We start from the raw sequence: 17,133 nt of genomic DNA, 5'->3' as shown, positions 1-17,133 counted from the left end.
GACCACCATTATGAACAAGTTTAACCTTTATGGAGAAACGGATTTTTTTTTCTTTTCTTTTTTTTTATAAGGATAAACATCATTAAATTTCATAGTTTCACTCGATATATTTCCCAAAATTATCATTTTCTTATGAATTACTAGTTACATAAGTGCCGAAAAACACGCGTCAATCAAGGTTATATATATATTTTGAAACCGTTTACGGAGCCGCCAAATATACATGCTAGTGTGTCACGTTATAAAGACGCAATGACAAAGATAGAAACATGGTTGTGTATAACAATTGATAAAAAAGTAATTTTCTGAGTGGATGACGTGTTGAGATATAAGCTTTGTGGAGATTTCTTCTACGCTACGGAATTGAGGTTTTTTCTTCTTGTTGTTGTTCATGGTTTTTATTTATTTCATGCAACGTTTCCAAGCAGGAACTGCTCCCTTCCTTGAGCTCCCTATCAGTGCGTCATGTTTTTATTCTTGTTGTAATGGCCGGCTAGGATTAGAACTAGCTCATAGGCTAGATTGATGCCCGCTGTTATAGCAACTTAGTGGATTAAAATGTACACGTGAGTTGACTCATGTAATAGACGCGAGTGGAGTTGCAACGGTCATCTCCCTCATTCCTCTCTTAGCGTAATCAAATCCAAGGAGCAACGTACTCGTCCTTTCTTCAGACACCAAGCTTATCAATTTCTTATTGATTTTCATCAGTAATTCTTAAAATTAAAACTCTAATCCGAATCCAAAGTACTAACTCGCGCTCAATAATAAGTTATAAGCAGCTTCATCATTTAGTGACCGAGGTTCGACAACTAAAACTGTTGGCCGCTGTTTAGCACTAATCAAATTGTTTTGTTTTGAAAGTTGTTCGATACTACGACTTTAAGTTATGCTAAGGGAGGAGGGAAAGAGAGGGTTGAACCCGAGATGTAGTAGGTTAAAAAGAAAGGCCATATCAACCAGGACACTGGACAGTCCGCTACTTGCATGAGGGGGAGAGGGGGTTGAACCGCAACTTGCTTGCTTATAGTAACTCATGCAATTAGCGAACAGTCCGCTCCTATCATTTACCAAGCTTATTTTTATATTAAACAAATTTATTCATCAGTGTCGAACCTCGATTCAAATGCTAATGGAAACGTTGGAACTCGATGAACTGTATACTTTGACAGTTTTATGACGATTTGAGTCATTACCAATACCTAATTAGGCGTCAAGGAAATCGAAAGTTTGAAAATGATTAAGAAAAAAGATGGGCAAATTACATTTTACCACCTCAACTTTAGGTCATACAAAAAACTCAAATCTCATCTTTTGAATATTGTAATGTCATACATCAACTTACAAATCCATTGAAATTTCAAACCTGCATTAAATTTTCTGTCAATTTAACTGTTAAATGATGATGTGACAAATTTGATAGCCACGTAAACAAATATGTGGAGTCTACATTTGTCACGTCATCTATCAAACGCATGCTTTATGTGAACGTGAAAGCAAATACTTGATGAATGATATCATACCAACGAAATAACAACTCAAATTGGCAAATAAGCCTGTTAGTTCGAAAGACGACCCATCGCCCGACCCACATCTCCTCCTACCCCATAAATTTATGTTCTCACAAAATTACAAAAGGAGTATACTTCCTTTATGTCTGCCAACATTTTTGGTCTGGAACTGAACTGATGTCAACTTGTCAAAATCCCCGGTCTTGCATTTGATGCGGAGAGAGTGGAGCAAATTGATGCTGTTCCTTTGCAATATCCGAAACTTCTTTTACCTTGATCCAGAACAGAAAACAGTGAAAACACCGAATCCCTTTCTCCTCATTGGATATCTTCGAAATCCTCTTCTTTGTGTTGGGGAATTGGCAAGTTACTTGTCTGAAATGAGCCTACTTGTCCGGTTCCATCTATCATCATGGAGCGAACTATCTGCATGTACGTTTAAGAACTGTTGAGTTTCTTCCTAAAAGACAGCACACTCCATTTCATATCCCACCTTCAAAGATAACTATGAAATTCACGCAAAGACAACATTGAATATTTCATTAAAACGTATGAACATTGAGGTTTTGTACATTTACTCCTAGTTCCCCTCAAAACAGATAATAGCACCAACTTTCCTCAATAAATTTTTGTGACTATTTGAAAACATAGTATGATGAATTAGGGATAGGACTTGCCTCTTGTCTTGTTACATACATTAATATGTTGAACTCGACCATCATATTATGTTCATAAATTCATAATTCACAGTATTGACGGCATATGATAACCACATTTTCATTTTATTCCTTTCACATACTGAACGAAAACGAAGCAAAGTATACCGTCCAAACAATGCAGGTTACTTGACCACTCGAAATACACAACCAGAAACAATGTATTGATTAAGTAAAAAATCTGGAGTATAGCATCAAGTTTCAGTTAATATGAGAAATCAGAAAGACCACCTTCTCTATTTCATCAAGAAGAAGAGGGTTCTCTCTTAAGTACTGCAATGCTTTGTCTCTTCCTTGTCCTAACTTTTTGATAAAAATAAAAAATAAAAAAATAAAATCTGAGAAATTAGACCAAATATATGTTGAGAATTAAGCTGCCTCCTTGCTTTAGAGGTATCCTGCAGAAGGTAATCCTGCAGATGAAGTCAAAAGGAAGCAGGAAAGTGTGAAGAAATGAAGACCTTACTAAAATTAGAAGGAGCTTTTTAATTTTCAACAGCTAGTTTCTTCCCCTGTTTTTAGAAAGATTACAGCTGGTGTTTAATCTTTTATTTGTACTGAGCATTCTCATCTTCCTCCAAGTGGATGGATGATATCCTCTGATAACCATTTATGATCGGAGAAGAGTACTAGGCCTCTAGATGTAGTCTCTGGTTTTTAGACCGGCTGTGAAACAAAAAGATATAGTCTTTGTAATTTGTTTTTTGGATATCAAGAAAATATACAAAGTGACTCTTGCTCTTCTGTTTTCTCTCGAGCCAAAACAAACACAAAATTTCGTCAAACCTTTATTCAAGTTTCAATCTTTATCAACAAAAAACAATATGCCTGGTACCATTTCAAACATGGTATCAGAGCTCTTGGTCTGATTCCGAAGAAGGGCGTGATACTGTGGGTGAGATCTAGCTCCGAAGGAAACCCAGAAAATCTTAAAGGTGGTTCCTTTGTTGGTTGATTCACTGATACTCACTAAGAAATGGTGGGATCGAGTTCTTCCGGTGGAGATTTACGAACTCCACAGTTTGATGGTGCAAACTACGATTTTTGGGCTGTCAAAATGGAAACAATCCTCATAGCACATGATCTATGGGATGTGATAGAACTCGGAATACAGCCGCAGCAGACTCCCGAGGAGGAAGAAGGTTCTGTAGATGAAGGAAGTGAGGCTGAGCACACTCCAGTAGAAGCACCCACTATCTCCAAAGAAGACAGAATAAAAAACGCCAAGGCGTTAAGCCTCATTCAGGGAGCCATAACTGATGAGCTCTTCCCTCGCATCAGAAATGAGAAGACTGCTAAAGGAGCTTGGGAAATTCTGAGAAGAGAGTTCAGAGGAGACAAAAAGGTAAGAGCTGTTAAACTTCAAGCCATTAGAGCTGAGTTTGAATATCTGAGAATGCATGATGGTGAACCCTTAGATGACTACTTGGCTAGGTTTTTTGAGATAGTGAATAATCTGAAATCACTAGGTGAGGATGTGCCTGAGAAAAGGATTGTGCAGAAGCTATTAATGAGCTTAAATAGAAGATACAAATCCATAGTGTCTATAATAGAGGAGACAAGAGATCTGGATGTTATAAGGGTTGAGGAAGTCTTGGCCTCGGTTAAAGTCTATGATAAAAGGGAAGACCTGCATGATGAAAGGGACAAGGTTACTGGTACTGAGAGGGCATTTAGTAGTCTAAAGATTGGAGGTAGTGTTCATGGTAGTACTAGTGGAAGTTATAAAGGTGCACAGAGTAAACAGAACCATAAATGGCAACAAAACAAGAAAGGAAGAAATTGGTCACAAAGCAGTAACTGGAATGGCAATGGTAACTCTAGTTGGAACAATCAAAATGGTGGAAGTTGGGGAAATAGAAGCACTTTTCAAAGCAAACAAGGAAGCAGTAGTCAAGGTGTCATGAAACCACAATGTCAAACTTGTGATAAATATCATTTTGGCATTTGTAGGTATAAGGGAAAACCAAAATGTGGCAAGTGTGGCAGATTTGGACACACTGCAAAGGATTGTAACAATGACAAACAGGTTGCTAACTATGCAAAAGAGGAAGGTGTGACCAATGGCACAATGTTCTATGCCTGTCACGCAGCATCAACATCTCAGGACAGATCCGTGTGGTTTGTTGATAGTGCCTGCAGCAACCACATGACTTCTCAAGAGTCTTTGCTACTAAATCTTGACAGATCAATTACCTGCAAAGTTAAAATGGGGACTGGCGATCTGGTTCAAGCTACAGGCAAGGGAACACTTGTAGTAGATACAAAGCATGGGAAGAGATACATTAATGAAGTTCTGTTAGTTCCAGGATTAGATGAAAATCTCTTGAGTGTTGGTCAAATGATGGAACACGGTTACTATGTCCTGTTTGGTGGTAATATGGCTATAATCTTTGATGACAGCAATCTTGAAAATGTGGTAGCCAAGGTAACTATGGCTGGAAATAGGTGCTTTCCATTGTCCTTGGAATCTATAAATCCAGTAGCTAAAAGAGCTTCAATTGAAGAAGGGTCATGGATCTGGCATAAAAGGCTGGGTCACTTGAGTTTTGACAACCTAAAAAAATTGCAAAGAGAGGGAATGGTACTTGGTTTACCCGAGCTATCAGAAATGAATGAAATCTGTGAGAGTTGTATTGCTGGAAAAATGCACAGAGAACCATTTGATAAGGAGAAAGCATGGAGAGCAAGCCATCCACTAGAATTGGTACATACTGATGTCTGTGGACCAATGCAAAATGAATCCATTGGTGGGAACAGGTACTTCATCACATTCATCGATGACTATTCAAGAATGTGCTGGGTGTACTTTCTTAGAAACAAATCTGATGTGTTCAATGTATTTAAAAAATTTAAAGCCTTTGTGGAGCTACAAAGTGGTTTCAAGATTAAGAAGCTGCGAAGTGACATGGGAGGTGAATATACATCTCATGAATTCTTAGATTTCTGTTCTAACACTGGAATGGAGAGGCAATTAACAGTTGCATATTCCCCTCAGCAAAATGGAGTTGCTGAAAGAAGGAATAGAACCATTGGTGAAATGGCAAGGTCAATGATGGCCGAGAAGAATATCCCTGTAGTTTTTTGGGCTGAAGCAGTTGGAGCTGCAGTATACTTGCAGAATAGATGTCCCACAACCTCAGTGAAGGGCAAGACTCCATTTGAAGCCTTCACAGGTAGAAAACCAGGCATAAAACATTTGAGAATGTTCGGATGCATATGCTATACACACATACCTTCACAGCTAAGAAAAAAGTTTGATGAAAAGGCAAGAAAAGGTATCTTTATGGGGTATGGAAGCTGCGAAAAAGGGTATAGAGTTTATGACCTGCAGTCCAAGAAAATAATCCTCTCCAGGAGTGTTGTATTCAATGAGGATCAGTGTTGGAGTTGGGAATACAGGCAAGTTGAAACACCTGTGATGTCCCTAGTATTTGAGAATCAAACACATGGTGGTGATGTGCAGGAAAGTCCAAATGAGACTCAGGTTGAGACTGCTCAAAGCTCTCAACCAAGTTCGAGCCCAACCAGTGCATCAACTAGCCGAAGTGAATCACTAAGTCAAAACTCAACTCCTAGTTCAACACCTGTAAAACTAAGGAGTCTAGAAGAGATATATGCTAGATGTCACATGAGTTTTGTTGAACCAGAAGATTATCAAGAAGCAGCACAGGATCAAGCATGGCAAGAAGCTATGAATGCAGAAATCGATATGATTGAAAAGAATGACACTTGGCAGCTAGTTGATAGACCCACGGATAAGCCTGTTATTGGGGTGAGATGGGTGTTCAAAACTAAATTAAATCTAGATGGAACAGTTCAGAAGCACAAGGCTAGACTGGTGGCAAAAGGGTATGCACAAAAGCCCGGAATCGATTACAATGAGACCTTTGCACCAGTGGCAAGGTTGGATACAATTAGGACCCTTATAGCTTTGGCTGCACAAAAAGGGTGGAAACTATTCCAACTAGATGTGAAATCTGCGTTTTTAAATGGCATACTTGAAGAAGAGGTATACATTGAACAACCTGAAGGTTTTGAAGTTAAAAATGCTTGTCATAAGGTCTACAAATTAAGGAAGGCCTTGTATGGTTTAAAACAGGCACCTAGAGCCTGGTATAGTGAGATTGATGCATATCTCACCAGCTGCAATTTCATCAGAAGCACAAGTGAAGCTACTTTGTACACCAAGTCCGATGAAGAAGGTGGTATCCTTATTGTCTCAATATATGTTGATGACATTGTGTATACTGGAAGCAGCAAAACACTACTCAGTGAGTTCAAAATGGAGATGATGCAGAAGTATGAGATGTCGGATTTAGGCTTACTCCATCATTTTCTAGGAATGGGAATCCTACAAACTGAAAATGGTGTATTTATTCATCAAAGCAAGTATGCAAAATCATTACTTGTGAGGTTTGGTCTTGAAGACTGCAAACCTGTCTCCATTCCTCTGCCTACTGGTGAGAAGCTCAAGAAGGTAGATGGAAGTGAATTGGCAGATGAAACCATGTACAGGAAAATTGTGGGCAGTCTTTTGTATTTGACAGCAACTAGACCAGATTTGATGTATGCTGCTAGTTTGTTGTCAAGGTTCATGAATGGTCCTACAAAGAAACATTTTGGAGTTGCAAGGAGGGTTCTGAGATATGTGCAAGGCACGCTGAGCTATGGAATTGAGTATGCAAAAGATAGTGATGCAATCCTTGTAGGATTCTGTGATGCAGACTGGGCAGGGAGTGAGGATGATTGCAGGAGCACCTCAGGATATGCTTTTAGCTTTGGTAGTGGGATTTTCTCTTGGGCGTCTGTGAAGCAAAATACAGTTGCTTTATCAACTGCAGAGGCCGAGTATGTCTCAGCAGCAGAAGCCACGGCCCAGGCTATTTGGCTAAGATTTGTACTCGATGATTTTGGAGAAATGCAAGCTGATGCAACACCCTTATTCTGTGACAACATGTCTGCAATCTCCATGGTGAAAAATCCTGTCTTTCACCAGAAAACCAGACACATAAATAGGAAGTTTCATTTTATAAGGGAAGCACTACAAGAAGGTGTGATTAATGTGAAGTTCTGCAGAAGTGAAGAACAACTTGCAGACATATTTACTAAAGCCTTGCCTAAAGATCGATTCAATTACTTGAGGATGAAGTTAGGAGTAAAGCCAGTAAGCAGCTTAGGAGAGGCTGTTGAGAATTAAGCTGCCTCCTTGCTTTAGAGGTATCCTGCAGAAGGTAATCCTGCAGATGAAGTCAAAAGGAAGCAGGAAAGTGTGAAGAAATGAAGACCTTACTAAAATTAGAAGGAGCTTTTTAATTTTCAACAGCTAGTTTCTTCCCCTGTTTTTAGAAAGATTACAGCTGGTGTTTTATCTTTTATTTGTACTGAGCATTCTCATCTTCCTCCAAGTGGATGGATGATATCCTCTGATAACCATTTATGATCGGAGAAGAGTACTAGGCCTCTAGATGTAGGTTCTGGTTTTTAGACCGGCTGTGAAACAAAAAGATATAGTCTTTGTAATTTGTTTTTTGGATATCAAGAAAATATACAAAGTGACTCTTGCTCTTCTGTTTTCTCTCGAGCCAAAACAAACACAAAATTTCGTCAAACCTTTATTCAAGTTTCAATCTTTATCAACAAAAAACAATATGCCTGGTACCATTTCAAACAATATATAAGAAACTGTCACATTTTCATACTTTAAACCAGTTCAAAAGTTCTAGTAAAACTGCAACAACAGCTTCAAGTAATCATTAAGTTAACAATAGAAGCGTTCCTTCTATGCATGGTGCACAAGCCTTACGGATGCAGAAGTGATTCTGATGTACTCAAAGTTACCTTACTCTTTTGCACTCTTACACGAACCCGAACCCCAATTTCTTCATCTCCCTTTACCTACTCAGTACAGAAGTATGTTCTATGAGAAACAATATAGATCAAACTCTATAAAATCACTATTATGAAATGAAAAAAAAAGTGGCTATTGTGCTTACAGACTTTATCTTCCCTGTAGAACGTATTTCAAGCCGAACTGAGGCAAAGAATTTTAATGCAATTCCTCCAGATGTCACTTCTGGATTCCCATAATATACACCAATCTTGCAAAATGAAGGAATTAGTCAATTAAAAGTCAAATAATTGTGATTAGGGAAATAACAACTAATAAAGCAAACTGAGAAACAATTACAATCATATACATTTGAAAAATGATTGACGCAGGCTCAGCAGCTTAGACCAAGGTACTCAATATCATTTATTGCAATGGATCCAGATATATGTCATCATCAATATGTCAAAACTTTAATGCTCAAACTCAGTTCCTTAGACATATGCACTCAATCTTGTTTCAATGAATTCAAGTATGTACCATCCACAAAAGAGAAGATATAAACAAAATTAATTGAAACTACCTTATATCTTATTTGATTTAAAAATATTAAGTCACCCTATACGTAGCAAGATCAGAAAGTGAGATATGTGAAATTGCATATCTAAAATTTATAACTACAAGATAAAGAGAAGGTTACTTCAATCTCTGCTCGTGGAGTGAGTGCCGAGACAGAATCAACACAGATAAGATAATGGCATAAGTTCCCGCAAACAAGCATTTTCCAGAAGAAAAAGAAAGAAAAAAATGCCCACAAACATGCAGACAAGAAAAGAAATATTACTCTCAAGTGCCATTTCTCCATGATCAGGCTGACAGACAATCAGATTTTCTACATCTACTCCCAGTGCTTTTGAATATGCTGGATCAAAAGCATGTTCTGCATCAACAAGCATAGCATTTCCTCCAAGTTTCTGCATATTACCATTAAAAAGCTAAATGTTGGTCCAGAGAAGAAAGAAGCCAGTATTCAGTAACCAGAAACTAAAGATGAGTCGTGGGGCGGCAGCAGGGACGAAGGGAGGGAAGAAGAAGGGAGCTTCGTTCACGATAGACTGCGCGAAGCCGGTGGAGGATAAGATCATGGACATCGCCTCACTGGAGAAGTTCCTCCAGGAGCGCATCAAGGTCGGCGGCAAGGCCGGTGCTCTCGGTGACTCCGTCACCGTCTCCCGCGAGAAGAACAAGATCACCGTCACCTCCGACTCCAACTTTTCCAAAAGGTATCTTAAATACTTGACAAAGAAGTACTTGAAGAAGCACAACGTGAGGGATTGGCTTCGCGTGATTGCATCCAACAAGGACCGCAATGTTTATGAATTGAGATACTTCAACATTGCTGAGAACGAGGGTGAGGAGGAAGACTAAGCACTTTGTCTCCTGTTTTGTGGCATTACCGGTTGGTCTTAGTTGTTCTTTAGACCGTCTTTTGTTTTTTAACCTGTCTTATCTATCAACTTCTGTTTTAGCTTGTTTCATGATTGATACTTCCTATGAAATTAAGCTTCTTCTAAAATAAAAAAAAAAAATAAAAAAAAATAAAAAAAAAAAAAAAAAAAAGTAACCAGAAACTAAAGATTCCAGACGAAAGTTGAGAAAACTATTCCTACACTACTCCAATCCGTTTAACACAATGAAAGTCATTAGGAGAAATTTTCACATGACCATAAAGCTTAAGTAGTATGTCAAGATCACCCACCACCGCATATCATGCCAAAGTATTGAGCTGCAATAGTGCTTAAGCAATATGGACGAACCACTTGATGCTTTAATAGTTGAAATAAACTTTGCTAACTAAAGAATAGCAGTTTATTGGGTGATTGTGTCTTTATTAAAAACTATAAGTAATCATGATGGTTGCACTTGTCGATAAATTAACCATCTTTTTGGCTCTTACACAAAAATAAAAATAAAACAAAATTTTAAAACTTGACTTATGAATGTATTCTTTGAGCTGTTTACTTCTCTTTGATTGGCTTTATAGTGCTAAAGTCATAAGTATAGGACCTACTAGCAATTAATTCTGCTCTCGTTGATTGTCTAGTTCTTTCCTCACTCCAGATTTTTTGTCTACAGTTGTTCGTTGTTCGTTTTTCCTTTTCTATTGTTTTCTTGAATCCTTTCACAGGATCCTGAATTTCCAGGATTCTATGGTCTGCATTACATACCAATTGATTACACTTGTGGATCCAGTAACTGCAGGGGCAGACTAGTTTGACAAGAACATTACCAGATATTCTATATCAAATTATCAAATAAACATCTCGCACAGCAGTTAGCTAATCAATTTTTCTAATGAAACAAACCCGTCTTCGATCATGAAAAGCAAAAGGAAGGAAAATCAGAAATTGGTCTTTGGGCCTAACAAAACCTCTCCACACGTAGAACAGCATGAAGAACAGCATCCAATTCCAATCCCGACCGGATGCAAGTGTAAGTGTAACTTAGCAAGCATGAAAGCATACAATGGGGACATACCTCCACAATTCTCCCTTTTGGAAGGCCACCACCTAAGGCAAGGTCTAATGTCAAGCAGCCACTGGGAAAAGTTTCACTGCAAAACCAACAGAGTTTTAGATAATCTACATTAGCAGTGATATGATATGGCAAGGAGATAAGAAGCACGTACACCAAGGCTCCACCAGCACTTCCTAATCTTGTAACACTTCCCTTCCCAAATGAGCCATTTATATCATTCATGGCTGCTTCCAGTGCCTTTTGCTGAAATAAAAAGCACTTTGGTAATCAGAGTTTATCTACTTTTAGCTCAAAGTTTTAGTCTTTCTGCATTCGTGTTTGTGAGTAATCACCGATGCCCCTTCAAAAGCACTTTTCTGCTTTTGGGAAGCAAAAACGAAGATAGAGGCGAAAAGGCGCAAAAATGAAACCAAAAGGTAAAGATTCTAACTCGTGACATAAAGTCTTAATACCACGATGTCACTTAAAATGGGTGGAAGTGTTTTTGATAAAAGTGTTTGGGCGTTTTAAAAGCACTTGAAGTGCATTTTGAAAGAAGAAGAGCTTGGCTTCTTAAGGTCAAAAATACTTCGTGCTTATGATTGAAGTTGTTAATATTATAAATCACTCGATAAAGATCATCTTTACAAAAAAATTGAATTAAAACTAAGATCATTTTGTCAAGAAATAGATAGACAGTTTGTAATGCTCCAATCAGTTTTTTTCAAATCAACTTGAATTTTCATTAATGATTGGTTTTAAAATTATTTTCGGTAAAAACGTTTTCAATTATTTTAAAAACAGCATAAAATTTGTGGTACAATATGTGGGTAAAGCTAGAGAAATTTTTAGTTGTGACGGGGACACGGATGATACATCACGTATTTTTATGCAAGTGGTGAAAATTTTTAATTTTTAAATTATTAAAATTTTAACACATATAACCCACTATTTATATAAAGACGAGTTATATACTATCTCATGCGACGATCGTATAAAAAATCTCTTGTAAAGCCGGTAGGTGGATACCAATGACCAAAAGAATTAAAAATAATAATAAATAAGAAAAAACAAAAACAAAAGTTCCCAGTTGAATATTGGTTCAAACTCCCAGTATATGTCGGTCAAGCCGGTAGGTGGATCAGCCCAATGACCAATCACCAATCACCAGTGACCAAAAGAATTAAAAATAATAATAAATAAGAAAAAACAAAAACAAGAGTTGTCAGTTGAGTATTGGTTCACAACTCCCGGTATAAATAAAACAACAAGGGAGAGTGTCGTACGCTTCTTCGTTTTAGTGTTTTTGCCTGCCTTTCACTTTCAAAGACTTGCAAAAAAAAAAGGCACTTTCTCTCTCTCAGCGGGCGACTCTGTGACTTTAAAGAGTCGCCGATCCCAATTCCATTCCCTCCCTATCTACATATCTACCCCTTCCAACTCCAATCAACCACCCCCGGACGAACAGAAGCAGCAATGGCTTTCCAGAAGATCAAGGTTGCCAACCCCATCGTCGAGATGGACGGTGAGATTTCCCTTCCATCTATATGTATATTGTATTTCCTCCGATCTGTTTGTTTCCGTCGCCGATTAACTGAACTGATTGATCTGCTGATTCTGTTTCGTTCTGGTTCTGGTTCTTCTTGATAACTTTCTGAGATGAATTTTTTACGTCCCCAAATGTTTGTTTGCTTGTCTTCCGCAAAGTGGTGACTTTTATTTTTGTCATCCTTTGTTTTCCATTTTCTATTCCTTCAAAAGTTGGTAGAACGAAAACCCTTTTGTTTTGAGGCTACAGAAAGAAAACGCATTTGCCAGAAATGATTTGTTTTTCCCCCAAAAACATGAAATTGAAAAAATCGGCTCTAACTTGTTATTTGATCTGTACAAAAAATAATCTTGATTTCAATTGGGAGGGTTGTTTGCTGAATTTTTATATGTATTATAAATTGAATTTTGTTTGATCTATATATTAGCAGATTCTGTAATTGCTTTAGCCTTTAAGAATTGAACTATGATGATGCATAAATGATTCAGACTTCAAGTGTTTTTCGTAAAGAAAATATGTTAAAAGTTTCAAAGATTCGAAGAAATTATTTTCAACTCATGAAAGTGTGAAGAACTCGTAATGCACGATACACTCATACTCACAAGAACTCGTAATGCACGATACACTCATACTCACACTGCATGAAACACTTGTTGATTTCATTTAAATCTAACTTTACAAAACTAATACGCTTGTGTACGTGGGTTGAAGATTCGAAGAAGTTTGACCTTACTCTTTCTCATACTATCTGTCTTTTGATATGTGGTTTCAGGAGACGAAATGACAAGAGTTTTCTGGAAATCCATTAAAGACAAGGTATCTACATCATACTCTTAAGTGCTTCACCTATGCTATATTTTGTAACTACGTACTGTTCTGATCAAGATGGTTATTGCGTACACGATTCTTTCTCTTTGTTGTATCTGCAGCTTATTTTACCATTTGTGGAATTGGACATCAAGTACTTTGACCTTGGCCTTCCTCATCGTGATGCCACTGATGACAAGGTTACTGTTGAAAGTGCTGAGGCTACTCTCAAGTATGTTTATCACATCTCTGCTTAGAAGTTCTTATGATGGCTATTTATTTCTGAATTCATTATTTTTATCTTTACATTGGTATTGGTGAGTCAGGATTGTAATTAGGCAGTAAACAAAGTTGTTTATGGCACACTGTTGTCCTTATGAACACCTCCTTCCTATGCATTATAAAATACGAGGTGGAGGGTGAGAGCATTCAATGCTCGTCATGTGTCTATATATGTTTTACCAGGGAAAAACAGAAGAATAATGAGTGCCTAGAGTCTCTTTTTGCTTGGAAATTTTATGTTGCTATTCATTTCGCATCTCTAACACTTGGTATTTTAGGTATAATGTAGCAATCAAGTGTGCGACTATTACTCCAGGTATACACTACTGAAGAATCATACATGCATTTGTTTTCGAACTCTAGATCCTGTATTAATATTTTCAGTCTTCACTGAGAGATTGACAAAAGTCATGATATTGTTGTCATAATTGACAGATGAAGCTCGTATGAAGGAGTTTAGCTTGAAGAGTATGTGGAGGAGTCCCAACGGGACCATTAGGAATATTTTGAATGGTTAGTGAACTGGCAACTTCACATTCTCATCTTTTGAACAAATTTTTTATTTTTTTTGGCAATTACAATGGCTGATTGTTTTTTTTTTTCCTACAGGTACTGTTTTCAGAGAACCAATTCTTTGCAAAAACATCCCTCGCCTTATCCCAGGTATTATAATGTCATATGGTGGTTCTATATTTTTGTAGGTCTAGAACTATGCTTATTTTTTTTCTGTTTTTCAGGCTGGACAAAGCCAATATGCATTGGAAGACATGCTTTTGGTGATCAGTATCGAGCAACTGATGCAGTCATTAAGGGACCGGGGAAACTGAAATTGGTGTTTGGTAAACATTTATCTTTGCTTGATAGTATTAGATTTGTGTACATCACTGTAGATTAGTACGATTATATGTACAAAGTTTCTCTTGATAAATGATAGTTCTTAAATTCCTTTGTTTTTACTTGATAAATGCTTGCAGTGCCAGAAGGAAAGGATGAGAAGACAGAGCTAGACGTGTACGACTTTACAGGGGAGGGGGGAGTAGCATTGGCCATGTACAACACCGATGAGGTTTGTTTGTTAATCCTTTCGTGTTTCTGTTGAAAGAATTTATTGATTGCTGTGAGTGACTGTTCCTTTTATTGTATATCGGTCTTGGGTATGCAGTCCATCCGTGCTTTTGCAGAGGCTTCCATGACCACTGCTTATGAGAAAAAGTGGCCTCTTTATCTTAGCACAAAAAATACTATTCTGAAGAAGTATGATGGAAGGTATGCAGATTCTTAATTTCCCTGTTTTTAAGTATTTAACATTTGTAATCGACAAAGAAAAAATAGGATTTAACATTTGTACTTATCATTCTCTGACCTATCTATATTTTTGTTTGTTCATGATATAAGATTCAAGGACATATTTCAAGAAGTTTATGAAGCTAACTGGAAATCAAAGTTTGATGCTGCTGGCATATGGTAAGGAGTAGGGACTGAAACGCCTGGCAATTTTATTTTATATCCTGAGGTCAGATGGTGTTGTTTTATTGACTATATACTATTGGATTGGAAGGTATGAGCATCGTCTCATTGATGATATGGTGGCTTATGCACTTAAAAGTGATGGTGCGTATGTTTGGGCATGCAAGAATTATGATGGAGATGTGCAAAGTGATATGTTAGCTCAAGGTTCGTACAACTGCCCTTTTGCTAATTTTTGTCTCGTCTCATCAATGATTTGCATACTGAGAGATTGCAGTTTTTAACTTGTGGTTCTATTTTAGGGTTTGGATCTCTTGGATTGATGACATCCGTACTGGTATGTTATACCTGTTTCATGTGTATTTGCATTTATCCCTCCATCCCTCGCTCCCTATTTTGTCATGTGAATCCTTGTCCTTCACTTACTGGAGTATTTCATGGGTACAGGTGTGCCCAGATGGAAAGACTATTGAAGCTGAAGCTGCACACGGTACAGTTACTCGGCATTACAGGGTTCACCAGAAGGGAGGTGAAACAAGTACAAACAGCATTGCTTCCATCTTTGCTTGGACAAGAGGGCTTGCACACAGGTATATTAGAAAGATTGTTTTCCAAGTTAGCACTCCTTTTTGATATCTTAGTGTTCCGTGGAAAGGTTATTAAATCTGAATTTAAATGTGTCTGTGTAATAGGGCTAAGTTGGATGACAATGCAAGACTTTTGGAATTCACTCAAAAACTCGAAGAAGCTTGTATTGGAACTGTGGAATCAGGGAAAATGACCAAGGATCTTGCACTAATTCTTCACGGATCCAAGTAAGTGTCTAATAGATTATTTTATCTTCATAATTTATGTCTCTGTGCCCATGTGAGTTGTGTTTTCCTGTGCCTCTATATGAGCAGTGATTTTACTTATAACATGCTTACGTGTGCTGCAGGCTGGCTAGGAACCACTACTTGAACACTGAAGAGTTCATTGATGCTGTGGCCGAGGAACTGAAAGCTAAGCTTGCTTGCTAGGAAGCACTGCATTTTTCAGACTTGCATTGGAGGTGAGTTCCTTTCTGTTTTTCCACCGTTTCTAAAAGTTAACATCATAATCATAATCTTATTGAAAGTAACGTCACCTAATGCCTGTTTGTAGGGGAATTTTTAATACACAATCTAAATTTCTTGCTTCATTTCCTTGCGATTCCAATGTTTTCTTGACAAATTATTCTTACCCTCGTCGTTTTTTGGTTTTATTGAAATAGTTTTCTCATTTAGTGCAAACATTTTCTTTCATTTTTTGAAGTTAATGGATTCTAATTTGTGTTTCAGGCACAGGCAACTGTGGACTTGTATTTTGAAAGAAATAATGGAGGGCGGAAAAAGGGGAAGGCAGGGAGGTGGAAAAGGGAAGACGAGCGGTGGAAACTTTCCCTTCTGGTGTTATTTTACACTCATCTGTTTCTTGAGTGTATTAGTTTCTTGTGCACTATTTGGATTCTCGACTCTTACCCATTTGCATGTTCTTACCTCCACATCAGTTGCTAAGCTTCGGCAATTTCTACTTTTTTCATAGTTAACTGAGGAATAATCTTTTGTTTGGTTCGTCTTTGGACAGACAGTGTCTGAAGTCCGTTAACCGGAGAGTCGGAGACTGTCGAGTCCGGTTTCTATTCTTCGTTCCTGGTTTCTATCTCGAGTCTTGGTTTAAGTATTTGAACAAACATTGGCAAATGCATTTCAAAAAATAATGGCCAATGGTTCGTACCCATTGATCTCTGTCCGCCAAGGATATGTCGATAACTTGACATATGCTTGACCAGTACGTTTGTATGGATGATCACAGTGAGGCACATCTTGGCTGATATGCCGGGTGATGTAAAACCCGGTTGATATGCTGAAACCGCCTCCTGACTGATACGCCGGATGTCGTAAATATAGCATCAATAATATAAGAATAAACTCTTATAATGGGCTGGAAAGTTTTAGTGCTATGAGATTGATTGTTATAATTTTAGTTCGATATACTGCACTCGCGAGTGTCAAACCTATACAATAAATAACAAGAGAAAAAACAGGACTTGGATCGTCTGTCCTTCCCATCTCATATCCTCTCCATGCCCTTCTATATTTTGTGGTCACGGTTAAGCCATGTTAACATTTTATATTTATTTTTTTATAAAAATAATAAGACAAAAAGTAATTGGAATATAAAATGTTGACGTGGTTTAACCGTGACCACAAAAATAGGAGGGCATGGGGAGGGTATGGGATGGGAGGGCAGACAATCCATATCCAAAAAATATATGTAACTAAATCATAAAATAAAGAAAAATAGAAAGTAGATGGGTCTTACATTTAATATATAAAACTCACCCATATCAATAGTGTAATACGAATTAAACTCATGGTGCCTTTCTTACGTATAGGTATTGGACTCACCTAGACTATTGTAGAATTTATAAAG

The 17,133-nt window shown here is 37.6% G+C and overlaps 3 protein-coding genes across 10 annotated transcripts; 2 read left to right on the top strand and 1 right to left on the bottom strand.

Annotated features, from left to right (window-relative positions):
- Positions 1-1,501: 1,501 nt before the first annotated feature.
- On the bottom strand, positions 1,502-11,003 carry LOC103426249 (DNA repair protein recA homolog 1, chloroplastic-like). 8 transcript variants are annotated; one of them, XR_011577938.1, is made up of 7 exons: positions 10,747-11,003; positions 10,596-10,671; positions 8,902-9,031; positions 8,224-8,328; positions 8,069-8,125; positions 2,459-2,530; positions 1,502-1,937 (listed from the first exon to the last, which is right to left on the bottom strand). XR_011577938.1 is itself a non-coding variant. In XM_029097657.2 (5 exons), exons 1-4 carry the CDS (start codon positions 10,815-10,817, stop codon positions 8,252-8,254), a joined length of 354 nt encoding a protein of 117 aa, XP_028953490.1. In that variant the 5' UTR covers positions 10,818-11,003; the 3' UTR covers positions 7,821-8,125; positions 8,224-8,251. The 8 variants fall into 8 exon arrangements, 2 of the variants coding, with proteins under 2 accessions (XP_028953490.1, XP_028953491.1); XR_011577939.1 differs by having other exon boundaries at positions 2,459-2,526; XR_011577940.1 differs by having other exon boundaries at positions 8,228-8,328.
- LOC103405890 (large ribosomal subunit protein eL22z-like) lies at positions 9,103-9,616 on the top strand. The gene has a single exon (XM_070816992.1). The coding sequence runs from the start codon at positions 9,108-9,110 to the stop codon at positions 9,483-9,485; it is 378 nt and encodes a 125-aa protein (XP_070673093.1). The 5' UTR covers positions 9,103-9,107; the 3' UTR covers positions 9,486-9,616.
- Positions 11,004-11,786: 783 nt separating the features above from the next.
- LOC103426212 (isocitrate dehydrogenase [NADP]) lies at positions 11,787-16,357 on the top strand. Its single transcript, XM_029097074.2, has 16 exons — positions 11,787-12,099; positions 12,896-12,939; positions 13,053-13,162; positions 13,491-13,528; positions 13,648-13,725; positions 13,822-13,875; positions 13,950-14,051; positions 14,187-14,278; positions 14,375-14,478; positions 14,608-14,676; positions 14,771-14,886; positions 14,982-15,016; positions 15,127-15,269; positions 15,372-15,494; positions 15,617-15,730; positions 15,999-16,357. Exons 1-15 carry the CDS (start codon positions 12,051-12,053, stop codon positions 15,696-15,698), a joined length of 1,239 nt encoding a protein of 412 aa, XP_028952907.1. The 5' UTR covers positions 11,787-12,050; the 3' UTR covers positions 15,699-15,730; positions 15,999-16,357.
- The last annotated feature ends 776 nt before the right edge of the window (positions 16,358-17,133 follow it).

Source organism: Malus domestica, chromosome 17 (assembly GCF_042453785.1).
Source record: "Malus domestica chromosome 17, GDT2T_hap1".
Classification (NCBI taxonomy): Eukaryota; Viridiplantae; Streptophyta; class Magnoliopsida; order Rosales; family Rosaceae; genus Malus; species Malus domestica.
The sequence above is the reverse complement of the archived record's forward strand: the minus strand, read 5'-3'. Positions and strand labels throughout refer to the sequence as shown.

What these genes read in the sequence shown, in the direction of transcription:
- LOC103426212 (XM_029097074.2), top strand. Translation starts at nt 12,051, where the DNA reads ATGGCTTTCCAGAAGATCAAGGTTGCCAACCCCATCGTCGAGATGGAC. An exon ending in AAGTGATATGTTAGCTCAAG is followed by an intron (nt 14,887 to 14,981) that starts GTTCGTACAACT and finishes GTTCTATTTTAG; the next exon opens with GGTTTGGATCTCTTGGATTG. An exon ending in GATTGATGACATCCGTACTG is followed by an intron (nt 15,017 to 15,126) that starts GTATGTTATACC and finishes TCATGGGTACAG; the next exon opens with GTGTGCCCAGATGGAAAGAC.
- LOC103426249 (XM_029097657.2), bottom strand. Translation starts at nt 10,817, where the DNA reads ATGAATGATATAAATGGCTCATTTGGGAAGGGAAGTGTTACAAGATTA. An exon ending in AGTGCTGGTGGAGCCTTGGT is followed by an intron (nt 10,672 to 10,746) that starts GTACGTGCTTCT and finishes TTGGTTTTGCAG; the next exon opens with TGAAACTTTTCCCAGTGGCT. An exon ending in TGGAGAAATGGCACTTGAGA is followed by an intron (nt 8,329 to 8,901) that starts GTAATATTTCTT and finishes TCATTTTGCAAG; the next exon opens with ATTGGTGTATATTATGGGAA.
- LOC103405890 (XM_070816992.1), top strand. Translation starts at nt 9,108, where the DNA reads ATGAGTCGTGGGGCGGCAGCAGGGACGAAGGGAGGGAAGAAGAAGGGA.